This window comes from Chaetura pelagica, unplaced genomic scaffold, assembly GCF_000747805.2.
Source record: "Chaetura pelagica isolate M959 unplaced genomic scaffold, ChaPel_1.0 scaffold45, whole genome shotgun sequence".
Classification (NCBI taxonomy): domain Eukaryota; kingdom Metazoa; phylum Chordata; class Aves; order Apodiformes; family Apodidae; genus Chaetura; species Chaetura pelagica.
In genome coordinates, this window is record NW_009953217.1 from 34,067 (window position 1) to 44,840 (window position 10,774).

General features: G+C 45.9%; 1 protein-coding gene across 1 annotated transcript in view; it reads right to left on the reverse strand.

The window, feature by feature from the left end:
• Nucleotides 1-10,768, reverse strand: part of RILPL1 (Rab interacting lysosomal protein-like 1) — a 19,736-nt gene extending 8,968 nt beyond the window's left edge. The window contains exons 1-4 of the mRNA XM_009997605.1: nucleotides 10,712-10,768; nucleotides 6,510-6,660; nucleotides 2,080-2,198; nucleotides 961-1,179 (exon numbers count right to left, since the gene is read on the reverse strand). Coding sequence (XP_009995907.1) covers nucleotides 961-1,179; nucleotides 2,080-2,198; nucleotides 6,510-6,660; nucleotides 10,712-10,747 — 525 coding nt within the window. The 5' untranslated portion in view covers nucleotides 10,748-10,768. The remainder of the gene's footprint in view (nucleotides 1-960; nucleotides 1,180-2,079; nucleotides 2,199-6,509; nucleotides 6,661-10,711) is intronic.
• Nucleotides 10,769-10,774: the final 6 nt, after the last annotated feature.

Consider the following 10,774-nt stretch of genomic DNA (forward strand, 5'->3'; position numbering starts at 1 on the left):
TGCCTCTTCCTGCAAGTACTTGAGTATGCAGTCAGTAACATTTGCTTTTTGTGAACACTGGTGCTAGTAACACTTGACTGCACAAACTCTACCAGGAAGCTAAAGCAGACATAAGACCAAAGTTGGTTCCTCTGAAAAGTGCCTTAAAATATTAATATGTAGATTTGGTAGCAGAAGGGCAGATTAGTCCTGACAGATCATAAGTGCCATGAGCACTGCAAGGACCAAGTGTGCTGAGTCCTGCATTGCCTCTGGGACCTCACTGGCACCATTTCTTTTCTACTGTGGTTCCCATGCACCACCATCAGTGCACAGCCCCTTTGGGTCCCGTCAGGGCTTGCATATCTGCATCCTCACAAGGCTGTTTATCTTTGGGAAAGCTCAGACTGTTAAGGGATCATCTTGTTTTCCTTTGGGGGAAGGGCTTGGTGTGTACAAACAAAACAAACCCCAAAATACTAATACAGCACAACCAAAACACCATGAGCCTCCAGTACAAACTAACAGCTGATACCCTGGAGATTTTGGATTGCCTCACCATGCTTTTAATAGAAAACTATCTTTGAAGCAGAGATTTGTTCTGGTACCTGGTGAATTCTGCAGCCTGGTGCACGACTCAAAGGTTGCACTCCCTAGGATGCACGATGGGCACCAGGTCTCAAGGCAGAGAAGGTCTCTAGTGCAGACATCCCACTGCCACCTGTGCTGCCACTCTGCCCCAGTGCCCCCAGTTCCCTCCTTTAGGAAAGAGAGTCTGTTCCACTGAGAGATCATCCATCCTAACAGGGCCTTTCCTGTCCCAGTAAAATGAGTGATGTTACTCTCTGTACCTCTTGCTGAACAGGAGATGCTCTCCTTGACCCCCACCATTGCCTCTGATCTGTAGCAATCACGTTTACACAAATCAGTCCAAAGCTTTTCAAAGGCTGTTTTAAAAAGTGATTTAAAAGTGCCCCTTACCTTTACTTCCTCCCCGTTTTGGTTGTCCTCCCCCTGCAGTTTCTCTCTCAGTTTCCCCAGCTCTGCTCTCAGGTTGCCCATCTCCTGCTCCTTGGTTTGCAGATATGCTTCTAACTCCACCTTCTGCTCGATCAGCGCCTTCCCCTGAGCCTCCACCACAGTGATCCGGTGGCGCAGGTCGTGGTTAATCTTCATTAACCTGTTCTGCTGCTGCTGGAGCTGCAAAACATTGATGTCATAGGTCAGCACCCACTCAGCCCTCAGCTGTGATGGCTCAGCCCCACACACCACGGTAAAGAAAAAGTAGTGGGTTCCTGTTTAATTTAATCTCCCCACTCCTTCTCTCCCCCACATATTTGTCTTTTTTTTTTTTTAAATATCTAATTATCTCCTACAGTTGCAGTCACCAAAACTTAATTGGTTTCCATAGTAAAGAGGCATTTTTTTCCCTTAGCACAGGGAATTCTCCAGCTAAAAACAAATCCATCACTTCTGGTACAATGTTTCAGAAAAGCAAAGTTCAAGGACAGGGTGGCTTATGGGATTCTGAATAAAATCTTAACCCAGAGAGAAAGATGAGACAGAGGAATCCTTAGTATTCAATTTTTAAGTGCTTTGCTTTGAGCTCCTAGGCTCTCTTAAAAGGCAGGATGTGACCTGCTGGGCATTATTTGGACAAAACCAACTGGAAAGGCCACAGCACCTGCCGGTGGCCTGTAGGTAGAGCAGAGATCATCTAGGTCTGGCCTCACTAGCACCAGGAAAGTCCCACGGCCTCAGGGGAAGAGGCAGCTGGAGGATGGGAAACAAAATATGGGTAAGGAGGTCATTGCTCCTGACACAGAAAGAACCAAGACATCATGTGATTCCCAAAGTCACAGCAGAGTCTGATTCACAGAGGTGACTAAAGCCATGTCTGTGTGCTGTGGTCCCCAGGGCCACCCATCCTCTCCATGACCCTCTGCTCACTAAAGTAAGTGAGCTGGGCTGGGCTCAGGCCCCTTCCTCCTGCCCCCTTCTGTGCAAAGAGGTAAGCACAGTACATCCCTGGTGTGGGAAACCAGGCTATGGAAGTACGGGTGAGAAAGAAGAGAAACAGGAAGCCTAAGAGGCACTTACAGCCTCTACATCCTCATTTTTAAGTCCAAGTTCCCGGTCCTTCGCTCTGATTTCATCCCTCTGTTTATCTACCACTTCCTTCAACTTCTTCATGACTTGCCGCTCTCTCTCTGACATGCCTGGATAAAAAAAAAGAGCACAGAAAACAAACTGAGGACAATCGGGACCTGCTGAGACTGAGAACAATATCAGTGAGCAATATTGAGGTAAAGATTCTGGAAGCTGCCTGCTGGTAGAATTACTGAGAAGCTGTTGGAAGATGCTTTGAAGGTTACTTCCAAGGTAACAGGGAATACAGATGACACAACCCCCTCCATAAAGCCACTGCACAGGAACTCCTTCAAAAATTAACTGAGAGACCTCAGAAACATGTATAACAGCAGAATGACACTGCTACAACTTGCTGCCTAGGTAGTTTCACACACTCCAGGGAGCTTGGGTATCTGTGTGAGAATCTGTAGAATCAGCTGGCCAAGATCCTGTGGAAGCTGTAAAAAAGATGGTCTGTGTCCTCAGCAAGATCTGAACAGCACCTCACTGGTGTGGACTGGATCTAGAGCCAAACCAGCTGAGGTGCCCTGGACTAGAATGATTTTGTGTTGAAACCCAGCTCTGTGTTGGGTGAAAGGGAGATGAAGCAGGATCTTCAGAAGCCCAGGACATGCAGTTTGATGGTCCTACACTGTCACATCAAATCCCATTGCACAACATCCTACAGGATGGCTTGAAGATGAGTGGCTGTGACCAGGGCAGTGTGTGGCTGCCCTGGCTAAAGTCCAGTCCAAGCAGGAGCTCCAAGCCAGGGCTTGCTGCTGTCTTGTTCTATTACCTTTGGCAAAGGAGTTACTTGAGTCCTCAGCTTCCTCCATTCACAAACTGAGTGGTGATAAGTCACTCAGCCCTCAGGAGTGGCTGGAAAGCCACTTCCTTTTTAATATATTAAAGCAGTTCCCACATCAGAAATATGCTGCATACATAGCAAATGTGCCCAACCAGCCAAGTCTCTGTTTTCTATTATCAGCTCAAGACTTTCTGGTTATGTGCTTCCCTCATCAGAGCATTCCAAAGTTGCTCCCAAAAGAGCATGTAGGCTGCATGCCTTGAGGAACTCCAGCTCACAGGTCACCTACAGTTTGAGCTAATGGATAATACAGTAGAGCAAGACAAACCTGAGAGAAACCTCAGGGAGATCTCAGAGAGAGAGAAACCAGTCACTCTTGGGTGGATGTGCACTCCTGCAGCACCTGTGGGTTCCCATGCAGGCATCAAAAGCACAGCACTGCAAAGAAGGGAAGAGCATCTCCCATCCCTCATTGCTAAGGGACCAGAGCTGTGGTGCAGCAGAGAACTGCTCTGCTGGGAAAGGGGATGGTGATTGTGGCTGGCCAGGGATTTGGTTCGGAGGACCTGTTCCTGTCAGGCTCCAGAAAAAGCTGAGAGCCACATGGTGTTCACATTCTAGTATTACATTCTCATCTTAGTTCTGTGGGAGGTCTGCCTGCTTTATTTCTGGACCCTGGTCCTTATCATCTCTCTGCTGTAGGTTCTAGCTCTTTGTAGGACAATTTTAATTCTCCACTGTGCTAACAGCTCATACCTACCAGGAAGGACAAGTAGACACTGACACAAACTGCTACTTAAGTTCTGAAAGATCCACACTCTCCTACCACAACACAGGTCTGGTTCACTGCTGTATCCACAAACCCCACTCAGAGGTTCCTGGATCCACCCTGTGCAGCCAGTCTCAGGGCTGGGGCCTAAAACATCAGCTATATTAAAAAATAATTTCAAAAAATAAATCCAAAACTTTGCCTTGGAGTAGAGAGGGACTGGAGTGAAACTTCAGACTGGTGGTTTCACCCCAGTAGGAGCTAGGAATAGTGAGTGCAGCTACATTTATTAATACTTGTGAGATGCTTTGAGATCTCTAGATAGCAAGTGCTATTTAAAGAATTAAGTGCCATTTCATTTCTGACTGCTTTTCCTCCCACTATGCTCATTTTTCTCCCCAACATCTGGTGAACCTAAAAGGCTTCAACTGAGTGCACAGATGACTACATTATCCTTTTTATTTCAGGAGCAGGGGAAAGGAAAGGTGGGAAGTGTTTGTGAAACAGTCACACCTCCTTCCATTTCCTCAGGCACTGGCAGAGAGGGAAATCACCAAGTGTTCTAAATGTGAGGTAATTATCTCTAAATGATACAAAGTCTAATATCTGCAAAATCTTAAATGGCACACCCAGCTGGCTTCCCCAGGCACATCCTGTGAGTTGCTGTGGCCACAGCATTGTTGGAGCAAAGGAAAGGAAAGCAGCTAAAAAAGAAACTAAAAAAAAAAAAAAAAGGTAAAATCAATGGGAATAAAAAGAACATCCTTTATGTCAATGTTTAGTGACCTATTTTCTGCTGTGTTTATACATCTATCCCAACAGGCCAAAGTACCACTGTGGCACTACAATACTACCTAAATATTCAGAGGAAAAGTTTGCCTCCACTTTTGAAAGGGAATTAATGGTGTGTTCCACAGCAGCCTGGCAGAGGTTCCCAGCTGCTGCCATCCTGCATTCCCCTGGGGCAGCAGCTCCTCTGCTGCCCTGGAAAGCAGCCTGCTCAGTCCTGTCTGACACACCTTGGGTCAGGTTTGCCTGTGGCACCTTACTAGGAGATTCCAATCAGGAGCTGCATTAATGGGTGCTGCATTAATGGGTGCTGCAGACTCCTCTTTAGCCCCTCCTGTGCAGTTAATATTCTGCAACAAGTCCTTTCATGTGATCCCTGCCCTGCTCAGACTCCCAGCAGAACACTCCTGTTGAGAGAGGATTGCACTTGCCTCTCATAATCAATCACCTCTGTTATGCTCAACTGAGGCTCTAATGTGACTATTAATTGGCAAGGATTGAATCTCAGTGTCTTGCACACCCAAACCACTGGCCTCTGTTGCTGGTGCTAAAAATAACTCCTTCAACTGCCTGGTGAGCTGTTAATCCCAGGGGCTATCTGCTCAGGGGAGAATGAGATATGAAGGCTGGAGTCTGGTTAAAGTCAGTCCAGCTAACAAAGTCCTGAGCTTGAAAACCTGCCTCTGTAGACTCTACACACATCAGATCAAATAATGGAGACTGAAAAAAACCAGCAGGTCTGCTTTTTGACACTACACAAACAAGTCATTTGACACAAATTTATCTCCATTCATTAATGTCAAGATTTCCTAAAAGAAAAACAGTTGGGTTTCATATCATAGGTCCCAATAATAAGATGGGGTTGCTATAAATGAAGGTGATTTGACTTAAACTGATGATTTTGGCCAAAGAAGATCAGTGATCCCAGAATCTGGTCTCTGGCCTGGGTTTATGGGTTTTGTTTGTGTTATCATATTTGGGTAGACACAGTAAAAATAACATGAAAAGCATGCCTGGCACTTGCTTGGCCAGCTGAATGGGGAGAGTATGGCTATATTTAAATACAAGCACATGAGCTGCAGGGAGCTAGATACCCTCTGGAAGGGAAAAAAAAAAAGAATAGAAAAGGAAAAAAAAAATAATAAAACAAAGGACAAGTTGGTTCTTTGTAATAAGATGTCACAGTCTCCATGGCCCGTGATTCATCACTGCCAGTCTGAAATTCTCCATGGAGGTTTTAAAGCTGATGTTGAGCTACTTCTTTGCCATTAATTGACTCCTAAATTGAAAGCATTGATTTGCTTAAAAAAAGCTGTGATCTTGAGAGGTTTAACAATATGTACTTTTTGAAGATGACATTATTCTCCTCTCCATGGCAAGGGAGAAGCACTCGGCCTCTGGGAGACAGCAAGTGCAACTTGTGCAGGATTGGGCAGAGGTTTATCCATGTGTTAAATCCCAGCCTTCAGTGTCTGGAAAATAATATCTCTCTCTTCACTTATTCTAAATTGACTGTAAATCCCAAACAAGTGAGGGAACCCTAAAGACAGGTGAACTGAGTAAAATCAGCCTCAATTCTTTACAGAGTTATCCTGAACAGATAACCAGTTGCACTTATGTTTGTGCACAATGGTGTGAAATAAGCATTGCTGAATGGTGCTGAATGGGTTATTCCCTCTGTATTAGGAAATATAAGGAGAGATTAAGAATGTTTATAGCAAAATGCAAACTAAAAAGAGGAAAAGAAATTGATAGAACAAAAAATGAAGCTTCACCCTCAGAGATACTTCTCAGCCAAACAAGAAGTTGTTCAGGCTTTTCTTTCCCTCCTACCCCGTCCTCTTATCATGTCTGCAGTGTCATCATGTATTCAGTGATTTTCTAATCAGGTTAAAAAAACAAAACAAACTCCCCAAGCCCAGACCTGTATTAATCTATAGAAAAAAGTGCCAGAAAATCCAGTCAAAATATTTTGATAAAGTACTAGTTTTTATCAAAAAGCAAACACTGAATTTGAAGCATCGAACTTGCCTTCATGCTTCTGAAATTCCTCTTCTGTGAAATTAATGTCTTTGTGAGACAAGTTTGTCATCAGTTGTTTATTCTCCTCCTGCAGCTGTGCAATCTGGGTGAGAAGGTCCTGTGCTTCCCCTCTCCAGACATCCTCCACCAGTTCTAATTCCTAAGGGGTAGACCAGGACAACACATTTATTGATTTAAACACATTAAAAGTCTGTGACTGGACTATTTACAGATTAAACTAGTAACAGTCCTACTATGATTCTTATAGAAAACAATTAAATGAGACTACTTTGAATTTCTGAGAAGACATCTGCTTCTCTAATGCCAGCATCAAGTAACCAACCACCAAAGTCTCCTTGTGCTCTGAATGTAAAGATGTGAGGAGATAATTCCTGATGCAAACATTTTTTGATGTGCAAGTTACCTAAAGGATGGCTCCTTGTGCCTCATTTTGCTGTGAGGATGATATTAAAGAGGCTTCTGTGTTAGATTAGATAACCAAACGTGAGCAGGAATTGCCTCCTGCAGCCCAGGAAGCAGCAGCCAGGGCTGTTGTATCTGCCCCAGAAACACGGCCCAGTGTTGTTAGACCTGCTCGTTTGGAAGGAGCAGCATCTCTAGCTCAATTTCTGTTATGAAACACAAGAGCACAATGCTGAATGTGTGATACCCTGCAGCAAACCCAGAGCTCCTTATCCACCCAGTAAACACAAAACTGTGCTTTGTCTCATGGAAGTTGTTCTATATGGAATGTCTTGAGTGGCATCTACGTTTGGCCAGTCAGAACAACAACTCGATTTGTCAGGACACTGTGTCAAGAGCAGCTGTCACCAATCCCTGCAAAGGTCAAATTGGGACGAAACATTTAAACTCCTCAAGGAAAACCAGTTGTATTTAGAGCTTTACTTGTTCCAGAAGCCTTTGCCTTCAATCATACTTCTGCAGTGGGGGGCATCCTCTGCTCCATGTTCATGTATGTGCTTCAAACACAAAAAAGCTGCGTGCGAATCACCCGAGCCAGGCTGAGTCACTTGCTGACATGGACGTTCGTGTCCCTTTCCTACCTAACAACAAAACACAGCCAGACAACAGCCCCGCCAAGCACAGCTCCAGGCTAAAATAAGCTCTGCTGAGAGATTAAAGGACAGCTTTCTACTTTGAATGTATGCTCTGATAATGGGAAATCAAGTTCCTATTGCCTGTCGGGTCCAAATGCCATTTTATTCCAGCATTTATTCCTTTATTGCATTGCTGTCATTTCACCATGCCTGGGAGTGCTTAAAGTTTTATAGAAAACACTATATGCAAACAGATTATAAGTAACATAGAGATGTTGTAGGCTGTGCAGACTTAACTGCTACAAAGTAAATAATTAATTAAATTAATTAATCACCTCTATTTTACTTTAAACTATTAATCTTGAGAGAAAAGCAAATCTGTAATGAAACTTTATATTGCCAAATACCTGGACTATTTGCAGTGATGCTGCATATTATAACTCTGTAGCTAAAATAACATGCTGACCTAGTTTTGATAATAAACCAGCACATTCATCAGTTACAAGCATGCTGATGAAAACAAGATAGAACATACACAAAACCCACAAATGATCTAAACATGTATCATTTATATGTGGCTCTCTACAAACTAGACCAATACTTGCCTAGACAGAACTTACTTATTGCTGTTGAAAAGCCCAATGCATTGGAGCAGAAATGAACTTCTGAACCTTCATTAGTAGAAGCACCAGGCAGAGAAGACAGATCTCTGGGCTTGCAGGTGCCCAGCTCAGGAAACCCCAGGCACTGCTAAGCCAGGTTTATAGGCAAGTGCTACAATCTCATAAACTGATGCTTGCCAAGGACCATTAAAACTTGTCTGGTTTGAAGACAGACTGAGAGAGTTGGGGTGTTCAGCCTGGAGAAGAGAAGGCTCCAGGGAGACCTTAGAGCAGCTTCCAGTGCCTGAAGGGGCTCCAGGAAAGCTGGGGAGGGGCTTTTCACCTGAGAGGGCAGTGATAGGACAAGGGGTAATGGTTTTAAACTGAAAGAGGGGAGATTTGGGTTCAGACATCAGAAAGAAGTTCTTCACCATAGGGGTAGGAACGCACTGGAAAAGGCTGCCCAGGGAAGCTGTGGCTGCCCCATCCCTGGCAGTGTTGAAGGGCAGGTTGGATGGGGCTTGTGCAGCCTGGGCTGTGGGAGGTGTCCCTGCCCATGCAGGGGGGTTGGAGCCTGATGATCTTTAAGGTCCCTTCCAACCTTCACCATCCTATGATGGGTTTTTGGAAGCTTTTGGGTCACAGATATCTCTCAGTCTCTGGGTTTTTCTGCCTACCAGTACCTCTCCTGTGGAAGAGTTATTCTTCAGACCCTTGCACTTGAAGAGAGATGGATGTGACACTACTGCTCCACAGGGACTTAGTGCACTGGCAACCAACTCTATTTAAAAATATGTATGTATCATGTGTTTTATTTTCCCTTTCAAAATCTTTCCACCAAAATTTCATCTGGATTGTCTGAACACTCTGTGAGCTACTTTGTGACTATTAGAGAAGCTGGCAGAGATGGTTAACTGGTGGGGGATAAGCTGACATCTGACAAGCACAGTGTTACACAGCTCATGATCTTAGGGAACTTCTTAACACGTAGATGAACTTCAGAAGCCCCTACACTGTGAGCAGCCTGTACGATGGCACTGGGTGTTGCCACCAGCCCAGCTCAGCTTCACCACACAGCATTTTGTTAATATCTGAGATACAGCATGACTGCTGACTGGCAATCCAGAGCTCTCTGCAACCAACGGGGAGATGGGACTTAGGACAGTTCTTCCCAGAGGTGACATCCCCTCAAAAAATCCTTCTGGCAGCCAGGGCTCAGGAGGAGCTAATTGGATTCTAGCAGAGGGCCCAGACACGTACAGGACCACTCAGCTGCCTCAAAGCTGGGTCTGTCAGAAGGCAAAGGCACAGGTTTGGTACATGTACTTTTGTCTGTTCTCTAATCTTTCTCATGTCATGCTCTGGAGACTTACTAGGGCTCTATGTATTAAAGATCTTCTAACAACCTTTCCAGAGACACTGCCCTGAGACATCCTCTGCAAAATGTTGTAGGACTTATCCTGGATCTTTTGTATGCTAAGTGAAAGCCCCTTAGCTCTTTTTAAAACTTGAATTTATTTAAAGCTAACTCTTGAAGTTTGAGGTTTCTCTTTCAGAAAGTTCCTGCCTCCTCTTTGTTCTGAATCTGTGTCCAGGCAGGAATGGCATGAGGCAGCAGTGGTGATTTAGCACAGTGACTCACTAGAAGAACCATTTCTTTCAATCAGTTATCTGGAGGGTTTAAAGAGCAGATCTGCCACTTCCACTGCAGTAAGTGGAACAGCTCATGCTGTCCTGCCACATGAGGGTAATAGGATATGGGAAATGATCTCTACCTTGGGCTTTCACAGGAGAGGGGTCAGGGAACACTGTGACCATCCCAGATCAAACCAAGGCACAACACCTTACCAACAGAGGACGGAGCAGGAATCTGGGAGAGTGCTCTTCCCACTCTTCAGCTCTAACACTGCCCTGAAATCACTTGGTCCTCCATCTCTCCTACGACTTTCCTACCCGATGGGTGCACCAGAGGACTACACTCCTAAGTAATTAACAACTCTGGAGAGAAAGGTATATTATTGCCAAGGACCTTTCCTGGCCTGCTAGGAAGCAGGAGAGGGGATGGAGCAGGAGAGGGGATGGAGCAGGAGAGGGGATGGAGCAGGAGAGGGGATGGAGCAGGAGTCCTAACTGGGGACACACCGCGGGAAGGAAGCGCAGTAACTGGGGAAGGGGTGGAGAAAAGGAAGGAAACTTCCAGGAGGGAAGGAAAAAAAAACCCCAAACAACACACCAATAATAAATCACAACAACACCAACACACCCAAACCCTCCGAGACGCCCCGGCAGCGTCACACCGAGCCCGTGAGCCGGGCCGGGCCGTTCCCACAGCTCAGCCTCCCCTTTTGTTTTCCCCAGAGGCTGCGGGAAAAGGGGTGCGGGGGGCGGAGGGGCCGGGAATCTCCCCCCGTTCGGGAGTCCCCGGGAATGTCTCCCCATCCGGGAGTCCCCGGGAATGTCCCCCCATCCGGGGGCAGCCGGGCCCCGGCCCCTCCGCCTCCCGCGGGGCGGCAAGAGCAGCCCTGCCCCGCATCCCTGTCCCGTCCCGCACCTTCTGGTGCTTCCTCTCCTTCTCGATGCGGTCCATCCTCTCCAGCCGCAGCCGGTCGCGCTC